Source organism: Anabas testudineus, chromosome 10 (assembly GCF_900324465.2).
Source record: "Anabas testudineus chromosome 10, fAnaTes1.2, whole genome shotgun sequence".
In the NCBI taxonomy this organism is placed as follows: Eukaryota; Metazoa; Chordata; class Actinopteri; order Anabantiformes; family Anabantidae; genus Anabas; species Anabas testudineus.
The window spans coordinates 19,630,158-19,656,748 of NC_046619.1; the positions used below are offsets into that span (position 1 = coordinate 19,630,158).

Sequence of the window (26,591 nt, forward strand, 5' to 3'; positions counted from 1 at the left end):
GAAATAATTCTAAAAAAATAAAATCTCATCATCATCCATCAATATGTGTTTTATGGATAAGCTGCCTTAGACACCCATGAGTAGTCCACAGGTTTCAGGCTCAGATGATTATCATAAGTCATTAGAAGGGATTAGTGTGCTCCGTCTTCAGTGGCAAAACTAGTTTTGGCTCCTATAGCAGGTGATTTCTCATTAAATTCACTTATGCCATTCACTAATGACATGAAATGTGGAATGAAAGCCACATAACACCCTTAGTCCTTTAATGAGCGACCTAACTGGCTTTCAAAGCAGGCACTAAGTACGATGAGAGAAAAGACGCTGTTACATGACTAAACAATGTTGTAAGAACACCTACAGTCATTATATAGGGTGCATATATCAAAGCAATTTCTACTACTCAATCATTCTTATCCTCCATTTCACCAGCAGCACTACTATCCTCTCATACTGTCTTTTTAACTGTGACCTTCTCTCTCATTGTTCATCTGTCCCCCAGTCTTCCCTCCGCTTCCATCCCATCTTCCATTTTCAGTCTACAAACCAATCTCCAGCTCAATTCACATCCGATTCTAATCTTGCCTTTATTGCAATGCTCATTCCCACAGCCTCTTGCTCGGGTGGACAGATGCAGAGAAAGAAACGGGAGGAGACAAAGCCAACTAGACACCACTGTGCCGTTAGTCAGCCTTAATCTTTCAAAAGTGCTTTGTCAAGTGTTTCCTGTGCACTCTTGCATACCTTTCAGCTCATTAAAAGTTGAACAAAAGGAGAGGGGTCTATAGATAGAGGGACAAGAAAGGAAGCAATACAGGCAAGGACAAAACAAAAAGGAAAACAATACAATTTATTTGAGATGTGCCAAAAATGGAAAATTGAGAAAATGGAAAAGACGAGTTCAGATGAGATCTTGTGTGCCCGGGTCTTTTCCAATAGCCCACAGTATTGATGCTATTCATCACTTGGCAGAAAGACTGTGGCTGTTGTGCGCATACAAGGGGCCCATACATCAACTTCATCATCCATATAACAAAACAAGCTGGCTGCCACTGTAGGCGGTGAGTTCACTCTTTCTGGCCATAATAACTGTGTTTCCACTGGGCTCCAAACATCAGGAACGCCACGATCACCAGCCAACCAGGGTTCTGCAGTTTCTACCCATCAGCAAGGTTACATAAATTCAGTTTGTTTACACAAGCACACTGTGACAGTAGGCCAAACAGCCTGTGGTGTTCACTATAGTGGCATGGCAGACCACGGTGAATGCATAATACAGCAGAGTTAGAGTAATTGGGCCACTGTAGATGCAAATGTAAAATGTAACTTAGGAGCACTACCCTGGGTGTGCACATTATTACTGGTCTTTCCCAAGATAATCCTAGAAGTGTTTTGGAAACACTGACCCAAGCCCAGCCAAGTACTATACTTAAGTACAAGTTTCCATTTTGCCACTAGCAAATCAGAAGGAAATATTGTGCTTTTACTCTATTACGTTTATGTTAACATAGTTTGTTACTATTTACTTTTGCAGCATTAGCTTCTTATAAACATTGCTATATATAATTAATTAACCGTCAGTTACTATATACAGTTGGGTGGTTAAATCAGCCCCACCTTTACCAACTGCTGTTTTTGTTCAATAGTCTGTTGGTCATAATACATTTTAGTCAGGGCTTGACCTTTGAGTATCTGGACCTGACTTCTACATTTAAGTTCAAATTCTACAGCATCAAATTAAATGGTACCTCTACTTGCAGTTTTTCTGGGTAGGTATTTGCACTTTTACTTTAGTTTGTGTACTTAACACCCCTGCACACCTACTTATTGGCGAAGTGCAAGTGTAGTGAAAAGCTGAATGCAGGCTCACTGCAAAAGCTGCTGTGAGGAAGCAGAAGAAAATGCCACTAAAATGGGAAAAATATTTCTCATTTCCCTCTTTCCTTTTCTATGTTCACACAGATTAATACAAAAGAATAATACTTTCACTGCTATGATTGATAACATGCAGAGCAAGTTCACCACATATTCATTACTGTAGCTGTGCCAGTAGGATTTTAGATATGCCTGCCAACACCCACTTACAGTGCATCTACGCCTGGATTAAGATGCCTCAGGACCACTGCTTTGGGTTTTAGCCATGTAAAGCTTAAGATCAGCAGAAATGTGTCTTCATCAATGGTGTCTCTAATACCAACTTCAATTCTGCTCTCAAATTTTCTCTTTTTTAAAATGGTTCCCTTTTCTCCATTACCAACTCTAATTCTTCTACATCAAATGTCCTCTTTTTAGAATAGTCATTATTAAATTTCTGTACAGAAATCAAATTTCTAATCAGAATAAGGCAAATGCTCTGATTTAATAATTACTATTATTTCAGTATGAGCAATTGCTCATCCCATGTCTATCCCTCCTGGACAAAGAATCCCTCCTCTGTGTCTGCATGCCTTCCTCAATGCTCGAAGCCTCTTTAGGCTAATTTGTGATGTTGGGCTATAGAAATGAAGTTCGATATGATTAAATTACCAGACCTTTTTCACAAATAGGACCTTCTGCGCTTTGGTTTTTGCTTTAATCATTGGCTAGAAGTCGGCTCACTTAGAAAAAGTTTTATACTGTATATTTCAGATATGTTTCTACACCAATGAGGACTAAGCACTATTTAAATTAAACTATGGAGTTAGTGGTTGGGTTCTTTGCCTGTTTTCATTGTTTATTGCTTACTATATTCATTGTCACTAGTCATTGCCCAAGTGTGATCAGATGATTTAGGTTGTTATTTGTTATTGGTACTGAAATACTTAAAGCTACAGTATTTAACTTAAAACCAGGTTTTAAGAGATTCTAATTAATAATAACAAATATACATGAAATATAAACAAATTCCATGAGGGAAACAGTCAACAGCCAACAATCAATTTCTCTCTAACTACTTCGGTATCCTATCTGCAACTTACAGCCCTGAGCCAAATCATTCAAACACACATTTAAAAACAGACAATTAAGGCACAGTTTCATTTTTTTAAGGCCTGGCAATTTTCTAACATCTGGGCTCTGTTTAGCAGTTACTCGAACAGAAGGAAACTGTATTTGGGAGGAAGTAGATTTGGCCATAAATTTAGTCTACAGTCTAGAGATCGTGTCATAAAAATTCAGAATAAAGCACTGCTGCACCTTTCACTGCTTAAAAGACATTATTATAAGGTAAAATTGATCCAGTCAAAGAAAAGTCATAGAGGGTCATTTTTAACACTAAGATTCTGTAGTTCATGTGTAATTTAAAGTTGCTATGGAGGCTTTTGAGTTTATATAAATACTGATTTTAAAAAAAGTCAGTTTTTGTTTGGCTTCTTCTCTCTGCACTACACACCGTCACGTCTTCCCTTGTGATCAAGTCTTTAAGCTTTTATATTTAAATTCTTCAGTTTGAATCTTTTTAGAGTTTTAACAGCCCTTTTTTAAATTTTAGCAACCCATGCTGAATTTATTTGTGGCCGTTTGAGAGCTTATGTCAAGAAAAACTCTTCGACAGTACTCAGTCAGATGGAGTGAAGAAGTTTTTACAATAAAAGAACTGACTGCACCAGAATTAGAGCTGGAAGTCTGTGGAGGACTGAAGGCTGTACCATCTCTTTAAGACGACAAGTATTCAAAAGAATTAATCCTTGGAGAGTTTTGAAAAAGACGTTACTGGAGAGAGCTTGAAAAATGAATGCCTGAAAAATAAAATTGTGGCGCATCACAAACAAAAACTGGTACCGGAGGTGTGGGGAGATAAATATCTATGCAAAAAATGCCAGCCGATGCTAAGCACTTTTCCTGTTTCATTAAATTAAAAACAGCTTTGAAAATGCTTTCTGAGTTTATTAAAGGTTTGCATTGTCACTCAAGATTACAAATTTGATACCGTTTAAGTTAGGTTTCACACACTTGTTTCATCTGATGTAAAGTAAATCACTATAAATATTCAGATGTAATATCCTTTTAATATGTTTATGCATTCTTGCTTTGTCCACTCCGCTTTTCATGCTTTATATTGATTATTAGATTTAAAGGATCGGTGTTTATATCATTAATAGCATTACATCAGTGTTATAGAGAATACATGATCAGAAATATTCATCAGCTGTCATGTAACTAAGGCTTAAAGGCTTTGGGTCTTAGCCAGACATGTAAAGCTTAACATCAGCAGAAATGTGTCTTCATCAATGGTGTATACCATACCAACCTCAATTCTGCTCTCAAATTTTCTCTCTTTCTTAAAATGGTTCCCTTTTCTCCATTACAACTCTCTAATGTAATTCTGCAACATCAAATTCTATACATCTGAGCTCTTTTTAGCAGCTGCTACTTGAACAGAAGAAAACTGTATTTGGTGAGAAGCAGCTTTGGCCATAGATTTTGTCTACAGTCTAGAGATGGTGTCATAAAAATTCAGAATAATAAGGCAGCGCTGTACCTTTCACTGCTTAAAAGACAATATTATAAGGTAAAATTGATCCAGTCAAAGAAAAGTCAGAGGATCATTTTTAACACTGAGATACTGTAGTTCATGTGTAATTTAAAGTTGCCACCTATTGATGGCTTTTGAGTGTAAGAGAGAGCTTGAAACATTAATGCTTGAAAAATAAAAACAAAACACAAACTGGTACCAGTGAGGTGGGGAGATAAATATCTATAGGTCATATCTAAAGGTTTGTATTTACACTTAATATGACAAATTCACACACGTATCTGATGTAAAGTAAATCACTTTAATAATTTAAAGTATTTAGTTGTAATATCCCTTTATTATGTTTACGCATTCTTGCTTTGCCCACTCTGCTTTTTATGTTTGTATTGATTATTTGATTAAAAGGATTAGTGTTTCTATCATTAATAACTTTACATTAATGTTATACAAAATGCATAATCAGAAATATTCATCAGCTGTCATGTAACTAAGGCTTAAAGGCTCTTAAACTTTCCACTGGATTTACAATATTCATTTCACAAAGCCATCAGCATGAAACTCAGTCGACAGGCAGTAGGCTGCTGACACTGTGGAAAGCGTTACTGCCTGGTTAGAGCTCCTTGTTGCTGACAGCGTGTCCAACACTCTGTGAAAGCCAACTGTGATGGGGAGGGACTCCGCTGATGGAAACATGGACGCTAGTTTTGGCACAAGTTGATCTTCTCTATTCAGAGGATATAGAGCAGACAGCATGGTGGACGGCGTATAATAAAACTGCTTTGTGAAGACTACGGTGTGAAGCAGTGGTTCTCATACGTGTGCTATCGAGCCTCGATAGATTACAGGGCTTTGTTCCAACCAATCACTTCACCAGCGGATTTCACTGATTAGATCTTCCTCTCTGGCTGAATCTGTGAAATAAACCAGTGACATGTTTGATTGGAACAAAACCCTGCAAACTGAAAAATGGTAAAGAAACACTGACAAACAGAAATAAAGATGGTATGAGAAGATAGCACTGGGTAGAGTAGTGCACACTAGAAAGCAAGAGGAAAGACGAACAAAGACAGCACGATCTAGAAAACAGAAACAATAAATGATTATTTAAAGTAAAGAGCAATGGTAGAATGAAATGGCAGACAATTGGGGTAGGTAGGGTGGTAGGGTGGGCTAGTCATTAGTAAGACGTTCTGCCCTTCTCATGTTTATTATAGCGATTATTATAGCATTTTTTAAAAATTGAAATGTGAAATATTCTCATCACACCTGCACATTCGTAACAAAATTGGAATTAAGATCAAGTAAATATGTTTTCAGCATTAGTGTGTAAACTTCAGTCTCAATTCTCCTTGTTCATGTTGAGGTCTGGTATGTGATGGTCATACATTACATGGATCTTTCCATAAACATATATTGAAGGGAAAAGTAAAAGTAAGAGTGAACTCACTGCTATTTGCTGGTTTTCTGCATAAATTAGTTATGACATATAATTTGATCATAAGATCATCAGGATTTACCTGTTGTTCGCTGGATCTTCGAAATAAAGTTTACGTAAGTAACTCTGCCACTGTGTTGCCATGTTGTGTCTTAAAGGCTAATTACCTCTACAGATAATCATTTAAGAATAAAATGACTATGAATATAACCTTAGTCTGAGGCAACCTGCTATCTAAGTGCTATGACATAATTAATGAACAACTGAAGAAATTAAAGAAAGGTACAAAATGAGAATTTGTGACTTGATCCTCCTCCACAACAATAATTCAATCAATAATGTTATAGTTAAAAGTAGAATTTATTTGGAACATAAGGGTATTTCAACTAAAGAGGGCAGAAGGGCAAGAGCTTAACCTACAGTATATCTGCCTATGCTTGCTAAGTAGCACACAAGGTCCCTGACATGAGGCACAAAGTGCAGCATAATGTAAAGGCATAACAAAGTGTAGAGACTAAAGCAACAAATGCTCATTCTGAGCCCTGCAGATCCTGACACTGCAGAAATAATTGGCACATTGTGAAGGGCAGATATTTATGCCAGTTTAGCGGCAGACTGTCAGAGATGGATGATGCTCTGCCTGCTGGTGACAGACTCTGTTAAAGAGATCTCAGAATAGTGACTGCTCAGGTTTTCCCAAACATCGAAGCGCTTGGATAAATTTGAGAGAAAAACAATTCACTTTAGTGCTGCGCATTTGAAGAGAAGGTTTTGACCTTCAAGCTCCTTGGTGGTGAATTCATCTAAAGAAGATCATTCATGCTTCCCTCATCAAATCATGTTTTTCAGTTCATCTCCTGCTTAATACTTTATTCAGTTCTTTGACAACTGGCTTAGTTAGTTATTCAGCCCCTTTGTTGTTTAAGTGTTAGAATAAGAAGCCTTGGGCAGGTTCATAAACACAATGATTTCACAGAATGAGATCATTACTTTCCACAAAGTCACGTTTCTCAAACAATTCTAAGTATAATCAGAGTGTTATTAGAATCTGTGCCTGTTTCAAATCAGTGGTTTTAGAGCCAGGATAGTCTGGTCGCACAACATATCCAGCAGGATCTTAGCTTCTGTTGGGTGCTGTGGGGCTCTCAGTTGATTGAACGTCCTAAATTGTGCTACTAGGAGTCAAATGCCACCCATTTTACTAACATGCTCATGTCCTTCTTCACTCAATTATAGTTGTACTTGTTCCAAAAGGTAGAAAACTTTAAAAAACTAACACCTGAGTTTTTATTGTGACAAATGCTTTTTTAGGTTGGAAGGACATCTGTCCTGTGATATGAACATGATTAGTGGTTCAAGTGTTAATTGTTGAATTATGGAGACGTTTGTAAGTTGACAAAACTGTTTCACATTGTTAATTAAGTAACTGTTATGGAGCTTTTGATTGAACCACACAATTACTCTAAGCAGACAGAGTAAGCCCAGCTGTCACTGAATTGTAGATATTTAAATGAGCATTTTTGTAGGCGAATTTCTAGTTGAAATGAGTTCTCCTGCAACTGAGTCTGATTCTTGATCTTGCAAATTGAAAATTCTTATTTATGCTAAGTTATCTTATGAGGAAAAATTGACAAATAGACTTAGAAATGGTCTAAACATATGTTTAGACCATTATTTTAGAGAAGAGTCTTAATTTAGATTTGGGATTGGTGTGATGAAGATCAGACCTTCATCAGTCACAAAAATTCTCATATCATATTTGTCCCTGTAGTCATTCCCTGAAACCAGGATGTCAAACTAGATCCTGTCCTATATATCTAATAGCTGGGATGATGGACTTTAGAGAGCCTCTCTGGCCAGAACATGTTGCTATATGTAGCTATGCAGGATTTACACTCTTGATGTACTTCAGTCTGTGAGTCTGAATGAAGATTCTGATATCACTGATTTATGTGACAGGAATGAGATACACAGATGCTCTAAATTACTTTTTGATGAAAATGTTGCAGTTGCTTTGGCTAAATCTTAGAATGTAATAAATGGAAAATGACAAAAAGGTAACTGCGCTTGTTTTTAATTCTTTGCTGATTTCCTGACTAAATTGCATAAGACTGGGCTTTCAGAGAAGAGGTAGAGATAAAATGTTAGTTATAGAGTGATATTGGTCTTCCAAGTATTTTGTTTGGTCAGGTTATCTTGACCAAAAAGTATGTTAACTGAAGGAATATTCTTTTGGTATTTCATTAATTTATATTAATTGGTTTATATGAGAGTTAAGTGTTTTGCACGCTGCTTTTTTATTTTCGGCTCAGAAAATCAGAAGCTATGCACACCATGTTTTTTTTTTTTCTCGCAGGAGTAGCGAACACATCCAGTTGAATCCAGTTAGAGCAGAAAAGCTGCCAATGTTATTTGAATTTTCTTTTTTACTCTGTCCAATCAGATGAACTAAGAGGCCCACCAGTTGACAGCAGATATCCAAACTGTCTGATTCACCCTAAAATAAGTCTTGAAGTGACCATCATGCAAGTGAAGCCGAACGAAGTGAGCTCATTTTTATGCAGATAAATTATTAATGTTTATACCCTGAAGTTTAGCAGTTAGGATAAGGGAAGTGATTTAGTGGTTGTATAATAACTGAGGCTACTAACGAGGATGAAGCAAGTAGTTCTTAAATTGTGCAAAATTTGAATTAGTAAAAAGAAAAAAGAAAAAAAATCTGTTAATGTTTTTAAATAGACAAAAAAAAAAAAAAAAAGATTTTATTCATCCAATAATAAATGTGGACCTAAAGGAAGGAAAAACCTTTTTAAGTTGTGAAGCATCAGTATTAAATATATTAAATAAAATAGTATATAAGAGCCTTTTTTAACGGTGGAAACAAAAGGTATCCACATTGGGTATGGGGAAAAATATGCACAGATAATTTCAGTGTGATATTCACAGGATGTCTGAATGTTTTGGGTGAAGCAGTAAGTGTGACAGCATCCCAACTGAGCATGTGATCATGGAGCTGCAGGGAGTGTGTAAACTGCAGACGGGAATTGTGCTGTTAAAGCACCACATCATCAACTTTAACTAAATGAACATTCATTTCAAAATCATCTGTTTGCACTTGGCGGCATAATGCGCTGAATACAAATCAACTGGTGTTTAGCTTTTGTGCTAATACAGTATTTTTGTAACAACAGCTAAACATTTTATCTGCTAACAGGGAAAGAATCACTTGAGTAAAATAAGCTACACTTGTTGTTTCTGTATATGTTTGCTGTGTAAATGTTAACCAGCACAAGAAAAAACAAGGATTCAGACTTGCTTTGTTCTGGCCTGAAACACAGATGTATTGACCACAGCTGGATAGTTTTCCTAGGAAATATCACACAACCTCCGCCTTATTTGAGAGCCCAATAAGAATATCTGTCCATCTGGAGAGGATAATCAAATGCCAACATAATGCAAATGACAAGACCAGAGAAGGTCAAAAGGTCAAATCCACAGTCTTCTCACAGATTTAATTAGTTTTTTGTTTGTTTGTTTCACCTTCTTTTCATGAGTAGTTCTGCAGCAGCAAAAAGCCAATCATTTACACTTACATTTAAATGATCTGTGCTTGTGCATGTGGAAAAAATTACCTCTGGCAGTTAAAAACGAGGGTCATTTGATCAAATACTTTGCTCACAATTATTAAGGGTATAGCCATTTCACACTCTAAAAGAATGCTAGATAAAACAGTTGACATTTGCAAGCATTTTTCTACAAGTTAACAACCCTTTAAACTGAGTAGATACTATTTATTTAATTGTTTAAAATCAACCTTCTTTGTCATTTCTCTCCCTCTGTTTCTTTACATACACACAGTTGTTAGCTGTAAAGTACTTTGTGATGGATCTGTTTTAAAAAGCACTTTAGTCCAGAACTTGAGAAATACATTTGATTTTACTTCACCTTTTGTGATGATTAAACTAATTACACTAAATCTGACAGCTCTCTCTCTGTTGCTCACTTATCCCTGACCTCTTTTGATTTTGCTGGAAAAAACAAGGCTGCTGGTGTGCTGTGAATACATAGAACATTTCTGGTTTTAATTACACTGACTTATTTAGTTATAGCTGGAAGAGTTCTCTGTTTGTTACTGTTAGCTTATTATACTATATCTTATCTATACTTCCTGGAAATAATTACAAAATAAATCAATAACCTGTGTAAACACAAGGCTCTAGAGGTGAATTATGTTACACACAATACCAATTACAGTTTCAGCTGTAATAGAGGCTCTTTGATAAGTAAGATTTCAAACAGCGCAAGACAAATAATAGATCTTAAAAGAGACTAAATCATCTGTGATCAGAACGGTCGGTGCATTAGTCCAAAAAAACTGCTAATTTATTTAATACATCAAAGAAAACCATCTAGAAAACCATGGGAACATATGTTACACAGAGACAAACTGCTGTAAGAAAGAGGAACAGCAGTTTTAACTCAAGGATAAGATGGGGAGATAAAGTATCTTTGAGTTTAAAAATGTGTTTTTTGTTCATTTGCAACATTAACATTGTTCATGATTAATTTACGTTATAATTAATAAATCCTATAGCTCTCATGGGTAACACTTTACTAACTTCCACAAACAGCCACTTGCAACCACAGCACTAGCTAATGAAGTCTCTATATTTGTCAGATTCACACAGCCATGGTGGCTTGGAACTCATCAGACCTAGATTTTCTCAACTACATTACTTGTTTAGTTTTAGTTTTCATGGAGTCAAAGGCAGTTTTAAGGGGTGGCCAAGGTGTGAGCCCTGTAAAATGAGTCTGGCTCTACCATTGCATGGTGCTAGGTGTGTCCTTTTTGGAAATTATAGCAATAATTTGAATACATTTGGTTATCATGCTAATCAAAATAATGTAACTGATTTTCATTGACATTTGTAAACTTTATGCAACAATTTAATTTCAAGGTGACCTAATTACACTACATGAATGTATATCTTTAAGAGCAGAAATGAAAGTTTCAGTATTTAGGGGCTGCAGGCAGTGTGAGCTAACACGCCACATTAGCCACAGGCTCAGAAAGAAGTCCCTATTCAGGGAGAATAGTCAACTTTCATTTGCTCACTTAACTAGTTTCTGAATAAAGATGGCATTCTCACAGAGACTAGAGTGGGTCCACTGTGCAGTCAGTTATTCAGGCCACACTATGACAGTGTAGAAAAGTCAGTTTTTTTTCTCCCTCTCTTTCCCTTTCATAATGTAGGAGTACAGCCACGTCTGGCTGTCTACTGACATCCCTTTGAACTCCTCTCCTGTGGGGTTGCTCACTCCTGAAAAGGTCTGCAATATCCAAGTCCTAGCACCATTTTGGCCTGCGGTATAGCTTCAAAAGCTTCAAAGAACATGAGTGACTTCTGACCTTGCCAAGCATGATCCTCTGATGCATGACAGGCTGGGTGGAGGAAGTGTCGTACTGTGGGGGTGACATCTAAATGCGTCAGGTCTGGTAGAGGTGCGGGATAGAGTACACGTGAGATGTATGACTTGACTGCAAAATTGCTGTGTGTGCTGTCTGGGAACCATAATTACCCATAGGATAGAACAACACACTAACAACTGGTCTTGAACCCCAAAGACAGATTCTGACATTTCTGAGAAGGTCAGAATTAATTACTGTGCGAGAGTCTATTCATGGTGAGGGAACAACGGGAAACCATGTTGAAAATTGCATCCAAGTTTAATATAAGGAGGTTAATTGTGTAACAACCCTGATGTTACTAAATTATACAATTGCTGTTGACTATTGTCAAAGAATACCTCAATCGATTAACATTAATACAATGAATACCACTGATGTGTAGCACGAGACAGAGAGGAACTTACTGTAAATGTATCTATTCAGCCCAGTGTGATATCATCAAATATCTGTTCTGTCTGATTAACTGGCCAAAACAAAAAAAATAATTGAAAAAACTATATAGAAACACAGAAAAACAGCTAATCTTCAATTCTGAGACTAAAGATAGCATCATTACTACTTCCCTTGCAGAGGCTCCATCATTCAAATGCAGGATATAAACTATTAAGAACTGACAGGATAAATTATTAAGACTTCCATTTGCATGGCTCCATTATCTCTGGAGTAAAAACAGAAAGACCCACATCATGACTTATACATACAAGTTTTGCGCGCAGAATCCTCCACAAAAAGCGAAGATATGTCCTCGTCCACGCCAGCCTCGTTTTTGGCAATGCAGGTATAGGCGCCGGTGTCCTCAAAATGCACATTGCTGATGTGAACCTCGCTTCCATTAGCTTTGAGCAACATCAGAAGGAACAGACAAAAGAAGTCAGTTTGCCTTACAGAATGGGATAAAAGGCGACGTCATGCTATCATTCTCTGCTCCCATTACTCTGTTACATAAAAGTTCTCTTATACGTGGGAACGAGAATCTTGTTTCAGGGAGAATATAAGAAAAAATCTAGGAGTTCAAAGTGAGAATGACAACTTTTTTGTGTCCATTCAACACTGGAGCTGGAAGTTATGCAAAATGATTGACATTGTAAATATACAGTACTTAAAGTGCAATTTTGAACCTAACCAGAAGGTCAAGCAATCAGAGCACATTTCTTTTTTATGATGAAACAGGCTAAACATGCCATTCATCTTGGTCCAGATGTTATAGTTAATCATTATCAGCAATATTAGTCTTAGGGAGAGTTCAAAATAGTTATGGTAATATAATAGCATTAATAGTGACATGTATTTTAGCAGAGACAGTAGAATTTGTAAGAATCACTGTACTGTAAGAGCAACTGTAGGACTGGTGAAGCCAGTTGTAAAAATAAAGCTTGTGGCAATTGAAAATATGTACATGCACTGAGAAGTAAACTCTTTACCTTGCAGGGTGAGCTGTTTGGACAGCTTGGTTGTGATGTCCATGCCATTCTTCAGCCAGGCCAGCTGGGGGCTGGGGATGCCCTCAGCATGGCAGCGCAGACTGGCAGTGACGCCTGGCTCCCTCGCTTGGCTCTCTGGGTAAACTCGGATGACGGGGGGAACTGGAATGTAGAGAAAAAGAGGAGAGGGTGATGGATGAGATGGCGAAATGAAAAAAAATGGTGCACCACCGCACACTGCTGTTTACATTAACACCGCTTGAGCAATGAGGCAACTTTATTGAATGAGAATTTTTTAGGGAAGATGCCAAGTTCTAAAGTCATGGGTTCACATTACCATGCATTATCAATAAGATAGAGTGTATTTTCAGCACTACTGAATGCCTTTAGATAAGGTGAATATGTTCAGTGAGGCCAAACAAATCAGATAGATAAATAAAGGACAGGACCTCTGTACAGCTGTTATTGATTTTGCTTGGTAGCCATTGATTTTATGTAACTTTTAGTCAAGGAGATGAGGGGACAGCAGCAGAGAAAAATATGTCAAGAAAGAAAGAACAGGCATAAACTAAATGTCCCTCTCTTCTGCAAACTGTTCCAAAAGCTGCATTTACACATTTCTGCACATTGTATCACTGTCATGCTGGAGCTTCATTTCTTTACCCTACCCTGAAGCAAAAACAAACACAAAAACTCTCCTACATACTGTACTTCCAAGAACCATAAATCAACATAAATCAATAAAATACACAAAATGCATTAATATTATGCATTTATGCACTGGCTGAGAATATGCCACAAGTTTGGCTATATACCCGGGGGCTAACTGGTTAGACACAGGCTTCATAAAACATGGAAAATATCAAAAGAATGAATTTGAATAATCCTTTAGAGGAAGAAGTCTTCCCTGAATCGCATAACAATGATAAAACCTTTCACAAGGATGGCAGTATCTCTGCGGAGACTCAACAAAATGAAACTTGGACAGTACAATGAACTGTTTACACAGCAACCATAAAAAAGCAGCATGATTCATTCCACAACAGCCTGTCACATAGAACGCTGACAACCTGGCGGCGGTTTAAGTAGGGACATGAAACTTCTCTATCTTGCCATCTTGTTACGAGCAATCCCTTGTAGCCTCTGGCCCAAATCAGTGGCCTCTTTTTTTTTTTGCCTTTCTGAAGCAGACTTCAGAGACATAAACAGAGGGTGGAAGCGAGTCTTGGCAGAAGCGGGGAAGACAGACATGCTGTAGAGACCATTTCCTGTGGGCACTGGGTTAGAGGAAGTCTTTACTCAGCCAGGTGAGTGAAAACACTGAGGACTGCTGCCACGGCCATCTGGTAACCACAGCACTCCTGGACTTTAGAGCTCATGTCAACCTTACTGCCAACATGCTGTCCACAGTGAGCCACCAAGGGCTCTTATGCCACCCAGGTTACTTTACCAATCAGAGTCACAGAGACACTCCAATTATGCTGATCCCTGTCAGCAGTAACAACATTGTCTCAATGGAACCCATGGAGACAATCATTTTGTACAATCTTTTGAGAGAAAGATTATTACTCACACATGCCCATAAAAGCTCTGGGATCATTTCTTGTTCTTTCTCTAGTTGCAAAATCCTGTTCCTGTTCTCCAAGTAACTTTGTAAGGTTTATTGTGGTAACAGCAGATATACTGTGGCATATACACCAGATCCAGATGTCTAAAACATCCCAATAATTAAGGATGCATATATAAGGATGAAGATTTGCTGCTCTTTATATAAAATGTCAGTGAATCAAAATGACAAATGAATAACAAGGTTTTGTTTGTATTTAACCAAATAATCATATCATAAATTGGATCAAAAGCAGATAACAAGATGCTACCTTGCATGTTAACATGCAGCTTATGGCTAATTATTGCTAATCAACAGCAGTTATTAAAATATACTACAAGATCAGATCAAACATCCCTGTGTAGAGAGCAAGGCATAAAAACATCAAATATCTCGAACATACTATAGACAAAAAAAAAAGAAAAGAAAAAAGAGTATGCAGGTTTGATAAACAGCTTTATCTTCTTTGTATTCTCTGAGACTTGACAGCCGAGTGTGTGTGTGTGTGTGTGTGTGTGTGTGTGTGTGTGTGTGTGTGTGTTAGGGGTGCAGCGTTGGGGGGAGAGTATGTGGGGTCATGACATGGCATGTATCTTTGTTTCTAGCCAACAACCACAGCAAGCTATTAATCAACAGCCGTGTAGTGTGACCATGGATCGACCCTTGAGCACCTTATTAATAAAACCTCTCAGGCAATCTCACAAAGTCTGGCTTATTAGTGGGTTGGAATTAAAACTAAAAATGCATCCAAAGCAAGAAGAAAAAAAAGTATTTCTTCCACAGAAGGACTGAAATTCAGGTTAGATAGTCAAGGACGTAGAACACTTCACTTGAGCAAAAACTCTAACAGTGTAAAAACACAGAGTACTGCACAACAAAAGTAAGTGGACCGCTACATATTACTAAAGTTATATATATATATATATATATATAGTAATATATATATAGTATCAGTATACAATAATTGTATTTATCTTAAAGTAGGTATCTGATTTAATGTATAAATTAAAACAGGAAGTCTACATTCAAAGTATTATCTCCAAAATGCCTCCTCAATTCAAAGCAAGTGAGCAGCAAAACTCAGTTTAGCTGTGATCACTGCATCAACATAAATTATTTTACACCTGTGATTTAATTAATTATCAAAAAGATAAAGAATTCACCTGTGAACCCCCCATTTTCCTCAGTTTGACTTGCATTTTGTGTAACACAACATTCACAATTTGTCATTTTACAAACACTTTGATCCAAAGTGGCTTTAACCTCACATAAGGACCATCATATATGAGAGAGGGCATCATTAAGTAACTGAACAAAGGCTGAAACACAGATACAGCAGTGGTTAGAAAGAAGCATAATAATACCCGATGTCCTCTATATTACGCCATATTCAATCGGCTAATCGACACACTCATCAGTGCTACTGATGTGACACATGGAAACACGAAGGATATTGCTTGAAGTCAACCTCGCTAATCATCCAAAGGGAAAACCACTGCTTTCAAAAAAGTACAAAATAAAAAAAACATGAAAAGAAGCCTGATAAGAATCGACAGCACATTCTTTGGTCAGATAAAATCAACATGAATTCTGTTTGGATCAGATGTGGTCCAGCATGTATTGAGTGAATTGCGACTGTGAAACATGGAGGGGGGAGTTTGAAGTGCAGAAGGTGGAGGGGAAATGATTTAAACACGGCACTATAAATGCACGTTTGCAAACCCAATTACAGTATAAAAACATGACTTCCAGTGTCAAGAAGCTTGCCAGCAAAGTAATTTCCCAACTTGACAATGATGCCAAATACAATCCAAAAATCACACAAGAGTTTGTAAGAAGAAAAAAGTGAAAACTGTGACCTGGCAATTTCCCTCAACTTAAATCCAACAGGGCTACTTTTAGGTATTTTAAAGTAGAAAGAACAGCAAAGACACCTCTGCACAGAGAGTTATCAACACTTTTGTACGCAACTGATCTCATTCATGTCCAAGGGAATCTGTCAAGATAAAATAATGGACTCTCACTGAAGGAAGCACTAACTTTTGTTGCAGTTGTATGTTCTATCAGTTAAAGTTCAATTAGAAAAGGATTCTTTTGTCCTTTTTTCATAATTTATTGGTTTAATTTTCCTTGAGTTTACAAAAGTTCAATATGACAGTATAATATTTTTCATGAATAAATTCTTTATGTATTTCAATATTTTTGATTTGGAGGAGGCAAATATAGTTTGGGTCATATTTTATGACAAATTAATGTAGAAAACCAGTATTCCAAACGGTTTGTAGACTTTTTTTCTGCTTGCTTTGTATTGATTGGACTCTGTATGAAATTAGAAATGAAAAAAACAAACTAATTTCAGCAAATCAAATAGCCATCTATGACCAGAGTTGTATTCTGCAATACAGTACATCGAAATATCTTCTGGTGCTGTTGAGTCTAATATGAAATGGATAGCATGACACCAAGCTCACATCTCATCTCATACACCTTTTGGGTAAATTGCTTGTGTGATTTGAGAAGATGGAACTGGTTGGTACTTAGTGCTGAAGAGCTCTGCCTGTGATCCAATCCGAGCTGTTAACACCACTACAGGAGTCAGATAGGTTACAGTAAAAGTGCAAATGCAGTATATAGGACTGTAATTACAGTGTAGCTACGTAGAGGTGTAATCAGTGCTGAGAATGGGTATACAAAGGTTGGTTTAGACAGTTCAGAAGTTGCAGATAAGTCCTCCACAGGTTTTACATGGACCTAATTCAACCCAACATCTGTGAGGGGAGGGACTCACTGACTAGAAAAGTTATAACCTAGCCTAGATTCTTCACACAAGTGAGGTTTCCACACAGGTATTCACCCTAGTTCAACACAATTATGTATTAAGATGATATGTATAATGAATAAGGTATAAATTAAATATGTATACATCACAATTTGTGCACTGCATACACAAAAACCTGGTTCCAGACCTCCCAAAAACTGCTCACTTTTGTTCAGTCAGTGCTGTTTGATGATAGACCAATCAGAACTAAACTGGCAGTGTTAGCAATGGGCATATTATCTTTTTAAATAGCAAACTACTTGCTATAGCATGATTTTTTTTTAAAATGGTAAATGTGTCCTCGTGTGGTAAAACAAGAAAATATGTAGCAGTTCTTTAAAGATTTTTGTCCAAGTCATTTCAAAGCCAACAATTTAAGCGAGCACAAGCATGAGAATCAAAATCTTTCTACTCATGAGCTCTCCACAATAAGATAAATGTTGAAACGTATATTAAACATTTCCTTAAAAAGTTATATAATATAGCTTTAGAAATGTGATTAAAATTGTACTCTTGATCTTGGAAACCTTAACCTTGTGATGATTTCTCAGTCAGCTGTGAACAGGTTTCATTAAGGTGCTTTAAATGTGAGATTTCTCCCTTTCATAATAGTGTTTAACAACGGAGCTCATTAATTCACACCTCATTCTTAAGGCTGAAAAGCTATTTAAATGCTGTGTTACCACAGTTTGCACTGTATTACAGTTTATTGATTTTTCTGTCAGGAAAGCACTCAGGATTTCTTTCTTACCAATCTCAACTGTGAAGATGTGACTGCTGTCTGTCAGTTACAGTGCACTGCTGCTACTCAGGGATTTGGGAGGGCTGTGTCAGAGACTTGTGTAGGTGGAGCCAAGTTCTATCAAAGTTGCAGCAATTCCCACTCACTGCCCAAAGAGCTCAGTAAAGGTCATTTCTTAGTTAAAGGCCCATTATTTGAGAAAAGGCTCATGTCAGTAAATTCCCTCTGTGACTGTAAATGTTGGAGAGAAAGACCGTTCGGTGCTGCTGTAGATGTCTATTAATGCTATTGCAGTTTCAAATTGTCAATGATCAAGGTCAATAAAGTAAATGAAAAATTATTTAATTTCTTACTAAACTAGAATAAAAGACAAAAAAGTAAAAAATGAAAATCAACCTAAAGGGGCCATACTAGACGAAACTCTATATATTTATAGAGTTTAATACATTTTATATATATTTATAGAGTGTAATACATTTTGACTAGCATAAGCATGAAATAATAACAAAAGGGTGTTTATCACATTGAACAACTGCATAAGATCAGCTCTGGATGTCCGAGGACTAAACAGTTTCCACATTATTTAGATTTCCAAATCTGTTATAGCATGAGTTTAAGTCTTTATTTTTAATTATGAGATGGATTCAGAAATGATCAGTAATATCTACATGGGCGGATTTACAAAAGGGATCCCAATCAAATCAGTCCATTTAATTTGGTTGGAACAGCATAGATGATCAAATATAAACTGTATCAGTATTAGTATATTTGTTTAAATGAAAATCCACACTAATCCAGCTTAGTGGTATTCAATTGCTTTGCTAGCTACTACAACCCACAAGCAAGTGGAAAATTGTGGTTTTATATGGGCAGAGTTGACTAGTTGCAACAACAATGGTTTAATTTGAGAAATGTCTGTAAATGGTCCAAAGCACAGCAAAAATATGTGTAACAAGTAAAAAGGGAAAATGCATAGATGTGCATTTATACTATGGACGGTAGAAACTTCGGTACTTGCAAGTACTAAAATTAATACCTGGTCACATGTTTAAATTCAAAATAATAATGACGACATACTTTATTGATCCCCTTGGGGAAATTGTTGTTCGGACAGCTGGAGTAGATGACGGCACTACTGCGGGAGTCCAAGGACACCTCGACATATAGCCAGGAGGAATTAGAAATCGAAACACAAACCCTGGGGTTTATAGATGACTGTTCTACCAACTGAGCTAACTGCCGCCCAAAATAACCATATTGATTTAAATAAGAAAAAGCCCACAACAAAACACCTAAGCAAAAATAAAGACAATTTAATGGCTGCAATATCAAATTAATTGCATGAATGTAATGATGGAATTATTGAACATTTGCTTAAAGACTTTAACAAATGTTATGTCTCCTCTCACAGTAAATCAGCACGTTTTGCCAGATCCCCAAATGCCTTGTTATCAAGCTACAAAACTCCTCTTTTTCTGCTGGGACCACAAAGTGTGTATACTGTGTTTTCAAAATACCTCACTTACACACTCTACAATGTGCACATGTAAGCTCACTTCGTGCACTTCCTTTGCCTGGACAGTCATTGTGAAAATGAAAGGAATGAGCCAGTTGGTCGATTTTTCCACTCAAAACTCAGACAAGATGTGAGAGAAGTTGCATTCTGATGTGTTTCTGAGAGTGTCAGGAGAGCCACTGCCAGGAGAATGCGACACAGCAGGGCTGACAGCTCCATCATAAAGCTCCCCAGCCAGTCGTCAATCACTCAGCAAGGCTCCCGTCGGCCATGGCGCTGTAGAAGATAAGCAGGCGTACAAACACACACACATATATGCATACACAACCCACAAATGCCATGGCAGGAGACCACTTCACCATCACTCTGCTGGGAGATTTCCAACTAAGCCTAGTAGACTTGTTACAACTTTTCAATCAAAGTAAACTTGTTTCTGTTGCTAAAAACCGCTGTCATTTCCACTGGAGTGTAAGAACTGTGAGCAACACACAATTCAGTGCCTTCACGTTCACATGTAAAAACACTCACATTCAGACCAGTGTGCCATACTGTACACACACTGAAATCCACAGACACAAATATACCAAATGTCAAATACACACACAGCATGATGAAAGCATCCTGTCGGTGATTACACTCTCACCTGAGAGCCTGCTTCTCATGGATATGTGGGAGAAATCCAGCTCACAGAGCAGTTTTGTTTAGAGCATGATTCCAGCACATGTCCTATACATTACATACCTAGTCAAAAAAATACTTTTCAGTGGTAAAACAAAAGTAAAAAACTATAAAACTGCTTTCTGTGTGTGCACAGGTTAGGCTATGTTTTGTGCAATGACTATGTATATTATCAAAATAATGATTATTAATTATAAATTTACTGAGACTATGATATTACCATAATATTTTTATTAGCTCTTCAGAAATCATTATAATGTTAAAAAATTAAGATGGCAGTAGAAAGTATTGATAACGTGAGATACTGTGATTTGCAAAGATGGTTAGTGTAGTGGTAACAACACTGCCTCCCATGTGGGAGACTGGGGTTCAAATCCCAGCTTACCTCCAGTAGGGGTCCTTAGGAGAAGACCTCCTCACACTCACCCTGCCTACCATTGTATCCATATCCTCTTTGTAAGTCGCTTTGGACTAAATATATAAATGTCTTGCTTTGTTACATGAAAAAGATATTTATGTAGCAGGAAATTTTAAAAGGCAGAACTCAACAGATAAATATTAGGCATGCAAGAACTGCTACTAAATATTTGGTTAGTAAGCAGGTTCAAGCTTTCCTCTCTTCACCTGAGTGTCCAGCAAATGGCCGCAGGTCAGATTACGACCACAAAATCTATCATTAAACATTGGCCTAAGGTGCGCTGTACCAAGTAAACTACTTAATGTTTAACATGAGGTTCATTATAACAAAGTCTATGCCTCGCACCAAACACCCAAAGAGACACTCTGACTTACAATAAACAGAACACTCCTCTCAAAGGTTGTTTTGTTATTGTTCAAGTCTCTCTAATAAAACTAGTGTGTCCCCAAGTGGCACCCTCCCAGGGACCCCACCCAGACAAAATCTGCACGTATAAACACTGTCTGACTTGCTTTTTGGTGCATAGGCACAGTTATGCTCAGAGCCCGTCTCCCCACAAAACAGTCAGCTGAGGTCAGCTGAGCTACTGTATATGTAGTTGGTATGGCTTCACATCTAGCTGTGACCCCTTCACACCAAAAATATAACATTTCTGTATCCAGGGATCAGTGCACCAGGGCCTCCTATTTTCCCTACCATCAGCTGACCTTGCAGGTGATGGAACTAAATGGTGGTGGTTTCAACAAGGTTGCCATGGGTACAGGCTTGGCCACCCACTGCTCCAGAAGCTGTTAACTCCAACAAGATGGGTCACTGGGGCGCAATAACCCTCACCAGATAAAAAAAAGGGCATAATACTCAGATACCTTGAAAGAGCAGTTATGAAATGTTACAGAACTGTACTGTGATACAGAAATGTATACCACAAGTGTTATGTTATGTACCACCAGTAAATGCCAAAGCTGTCATTTGAAAATGATGCTACCATGGACTGTATACAATATGCTTAAATAAAACAGGCACAAGCAGACACACCATTAAGACCAATTTCACATATTACTAATCACAAATAATTCTCTAATTAAATGCAGCTTTCTAGGGTGAGATTCTTCCCCAGCAGAAGTGGATTGGTATATGGCCACTGAACAAAGCCTTTCATTAATCTATCCCAAACAACTGTTTGTTTTCTCAGAGAGTGGGCAATCTTTGCAACCACAATATAAATTAGATGCAACTTCATTGATTCCTGTGGTTAAAGTCAGGTCACTGCAACAAAGACAGGGCTATAAAAAAGAAAAAGAAAAAACAAACATAAAAACAACAGGAGCAGACAACAGATTGAAGATAATAACCACAAAAACATTAACATCTTGAAGATAATAATGTACTGTACACTGAAGATAGCATTACAGATTGTGCATCTCTGCCTCCTTGACAGGGAAAATTAAACATTGCTCTAAATTTCTTCCAGTTAAAATATCACCAGTCACTCAAAAAGAAACAAATAGTGTCATTCTCCTGTGGCAGCAGAGTGAAGGACAGCATTGTGAACCCAGTTTTTCAAAATTAGCCTTTCTTTCAGCTGTTTTTTAATTGAGTTTTAGAAAATCTCAGTAGTCAGGGCAGGGTAGCAGGTCCTTGAAGACTTCACCCAGACTAAAAATGTGAAATCCACAGCCAGCAGTAAAAAGGTCATCTGGAAGTTTCAGTATCAATTACAACCAAAAAGTCATCAGTCTCATGAGATTTATTCAGTTTCTATAAACACAATGCTTGGTATAATATGACCTGTATCATTGTAATTAATTGGAGTAATCTTTTAGAAGAATGATAATGAACCAGCTGTCCATCAAATGTAATGAAGATGTTGAGCTCTCTGCATTGACACATTGTGGTTTATTCACATTCAGCTCATTAGAATCAGTGTAGAAGAAAATGGGTTCATCACACAAGCTCAATCACTTCACCTTTGCCCTCTCCATACTGTTTCTGTTTCAGTATTCACATGGTCGCTTCACCAACCACCCAAGACTATCCCAAACCAATTAACAAAAAGTAAAATATAAAACTCTTCAACTGGACATTGAACTCTACTTCCTTAAGGTGCGGTAAGACTGGCCTTCACCCTAAATGAAAGTGGCAGCTGGGAAAAAAGTATGTGAGAAAAAAAACAAATATTGAACAATGCAATCCCAGACTTGTAAAGGGGATGCTGTAGTTTGCAGTCTGGTAGAGTGTTATAGTGAGAAGAAAAACAATTTTGCAGAATAATGACATCAATTTCCAAACAAAAGATGCATGAATATATCATTGTTTCTAGGGTGACTGCAATTCATGGTCAAAATTTACCAAAGGTATGCTATGAACCTGAAAGTCTAAGAGTAAGAAGTAGAATGAAAATTGCATTGTTTAATGCGTTGAACATTTTGGATGTTAACTGAAGTGAAATACACTAAAAATGTATGAACGTGAACGTGTAATTTTGTTTTTGGACACATGAGGCAGCAGTGTTAACTTGTGTTGTTTGTGTTGTGTCGTTTCTGTGTTGTTTTTTAACTACAAAATATACAGAGGGATATACAGACCCCTCTAAAGGTACTGGAATTGCAGAGCTAATTTGTTAGGTTTTTTTATAAGTTTTTGTTACCCAAGTGTGAACTTTGAGACTGATCTTCAACTAATAACAAGCTCTAAATCATTTAGTTTTGGGTAGCAAGCAACTTTAAGGTATTGCCAAAGGAGGAAACTGGTATACTGAGCAACACATATGGCGAAGCAAAACCACAGCTGATGACATAAGCATTATGAGAACTGTGAAGAAAATCCCAAAAACAAGAGTCAGTGAGAACAACCTCCACAGGGGAGCGGTGGTAGTATCACAATATGCCATGTTCATGAGCAGAAATAAAAATGTCATAGACGCGACACCACACCACACCACACCACACCACACCACAGCATATTTAACAACGACTGGTGCTAATGTAAATACACCATCATGATACTGTCACACAAGCTGATTTGTATCTTGCTACTTGTCAAACATTTTTTTTCTGTGCAATTCATTTAATAATGTATAAATACAACTGTTTTGTGAGATGTTGCACTTAAAGCGTCATTGGGAGATGCTGCATTTTTCAGCAGTAGCTAAGGAGACTCTAAAACAGCAAATGGCACAAGATAGCTTTTGTGTTATAGTAATGGTGACTACTGCTTCCCTGCATCACACAGATTACCCATTTATTTGTAGTGTCTCCATTAATAAGAAGTGCCCTTGAAAACTATTCACAGAGGTGCTCTATTTTGAAGCACTCCTGAGGGGGGGGCACTTTGAAAAGAAGTACTATATCTCTGCAATAACTGCTTAAAGTAATAACTCTACATATTTTTCTAAAAGTGGATTTCTACTTTTATTTAGCCCTGTTGAGTTGAAGAACATGTGACGTACTTTACCTATATCAGTTGTGAAAAGCTTTGAGCATTCCTAATTCTTACACGTTTTAAAAGATTGTACTCTCATAATCAACAATCCTTCTAAATTTGGAACAAATAAAAGCAGAACTTGGTTTTCTTTTTTTGGCTCAAATCATCAGACAAAGGAAATAGTGCATAGTTACACTTTATAAACAAAAATCCTATGTATAAGATCTGAGAAGAAGTGCTGGAAACAATGAAGTAATGATTGCACAGAAGCACAAATGTAATCAAAGCACTTCAGATTACTGCCTCAAAGACATATGGAACATCAAATATAAATGCTTGAAAAAGTCCATTTAAGCAAATGACACTAATAATTTACTTGACATAGAAAGTTCTATGGATGGAAAGAGATTTTCAGTTGATAATGTGGAAGCTACCACATTGGCTGGTACTGCACAGCATATGAGAGGTGAGCGTAAAATCATGCTTAAGAATATACACTTCTTACCGTTCACTTGAAGGGTGTGCGTCTGAAATAGTTTCTCATAGCCATCAGCATGACAAGTATAGTTGCCCATGTGGGTTGTGGTCACTTTGGTGATGTACAGTGAACCATCATCTCCAAAGTCCTACCAAAAAGACAAAGACAAAAGGGAGTGTCACTGACTTCTGGTAATCTTGAAGCAGCTGTGATGGCTAAAGGCATTTAAAGCTGAAAATGAATTGATTTAGTGAGAATGCGACAAGCATGCGGTGTGTAGTTGAGAAGATAAACATGTGTCATAGCATATGAAGGGAAAAATATAACAATAATCCAAAAAGGCACATTGTGGAGCAATGTTCATCAATCTAAGTCAAACGTCGAAGCCATTTGGTGCCACAGAAATCAGCTGTGGAAAATGACTGTCAAAGTCAGAGTTAAGAAAAATTGTTTTCTGGTACATGTCATTTTTCCAATTGTAGGAAAGTGATCTGATGGAAAGAGGCTGAGGCCATAATTGATTAGTGTGGAAATTACCCTGTGTTAGGAAATAACATCGAAATATATTGCTGCAGACACGCAGTCAATCAAAATAACTTCTGCTGATGATATTAAATGTCACTGTCTCTGAAAAGGATGAAATGCGAGTTGTTATCCTTTGGTTAACATGCATGTCCCACAACCTACTTAAACAAGAACAAAAGCTGTAATTAAACTGTACTGTACCTATGATGTGAACTTATGTAGAGCCAACAGAAACATGATTAATTCATGCTGAGTTGTGATTATTAAGCCAGTGAACACAAAAAATGGTGCCGGACAAGGAATGAGTGCAAACAGAAGAATAAATTATTCAAGCTTTAGCACAGATAGAAGCCCCCAACGCTAATGAGCCCACTGACGGTGTGCCGCTGTGATAAATCCCATCTGGCAAAGAGGTAAAGTCTGCCACCTTGTTAAGACCACAGTGCAATAAAGTGATTTTGACAGTGTAATGGGATTATTATAGTCTTATAATAGTTTTATATTCCTAAGAAGTAAAAAAAAAAGAAAATAAAACATTTACGGAAAAAGAAAGACAGAAAGATAAATGTCTTTACTTGACTTCAGCAGGTCTTTTCAGTTAAGAGTATCCTATCATGGTTTGGATGGCTGCAGTATTGAGTCGGAAGCTAGAGTGGACTTTCTGAGCAACTCACCCTGAGCCTGGTTCTGCTGGAGGTTTCTTCCTCTAAAGGGAGTTTTTACTCTCTACTGTTGACTAGTGCTGCTCAAATGGGATTGTTGGGTTTTCTATATATTTCTGTATACAATCATACTTTGTAGGGTCTTAAACCTTATACTGTAAAGTGCCTTGAGATGACTTCTGTTGTGATTTGGCAATATACAAATAAAATTGAATGTATTGTGGTGATTTTATACTACAATACAGATCCGGTCAAGATGAATAATTTGTTATCTAAAGCAAAATGTAAAATTTAAAATGGGGCACTTTTTAGAATAGAGAAACAATAAATGTGTTTACTTCCCACTAAACTTCTCTGTTTGCATTTCACTGCGGTGGTAAAATCCATTCTTTTGTCTGTATTCTCTGATACAACTTCTCTACTTTCCTTCCAGCTTCAGTTTGTTCTAATTTTAGCTCATTTACACAACTACATTTTTGTGTACTGTGTTAATAATTTTAAATCAAACATTTAATAATATAAAAACATTTTATACATTGGTATAATGCCAATTAAAATAATTTAAAAGTGTGGCAGATGCAGGTTACGGTCAGTTTACTCTTACTTTGTTGCGTAATTTTAAGAAAAAACTAAATTAAATTATATAATGAAAGCAATTTTAGCACATTAAATAAATCAAGTTATTATATTATAAATGCTCGGGGACTACTTCGAGACAGAAGAACTAACTGAGCTCACAGTAATAGGTTTCACCACTTCCCAATGCACAGCGGCTTTTCAGAAATGAACGTGCTTTAGCACTCCGCCTTCATCAGAGTTTTCTTCAGAGGCCACTAGCTTGATGAAGGCCAAGTGCCAAAACGTGTTCACTCCTGATTGCTGCGATGCATTAAAAAATCATTCCCATTACCTTTAGTAGTGTGAACTTTTGCTCCTAAGAATGTGTATG

The 26,591-nt window shown here is 37.1% G+C and overlaps 1 protein-coding gene across 3 annotated transcripts in view; it reads right to left on the reverse strand.

Annotated features, from left to right (window-relative positions):
* Positions 1–26,591, reverse strand: part of fstl5 (follistatin-like 5) — a 139,334-nt gene that overhangs the window by 19,889 nt on the left and 92,854 nt on the right. For all 3 annotated transcript variants that reach the window (XM_026357190.1, XM_026357189.1, XM_026357191.1), the window contains 3 exons: positions 24,483–24,603; positions 12,777–12,938; positions 12,057–12,191 (listed from right to left, as the gene is read on the reverse strand). In XM_026357190.1, the coding sequence (XP_026212975.1) occupies positions 12,057–12,191; positions 12,777–12,938; positions 24,483–24,603 (418 nt within the window). The remainder of the gene's footprint in view (positions 1–12,056; positions 12,192–12,776; positions 12,939–24,482; positions 24,604–26,591) is intronic.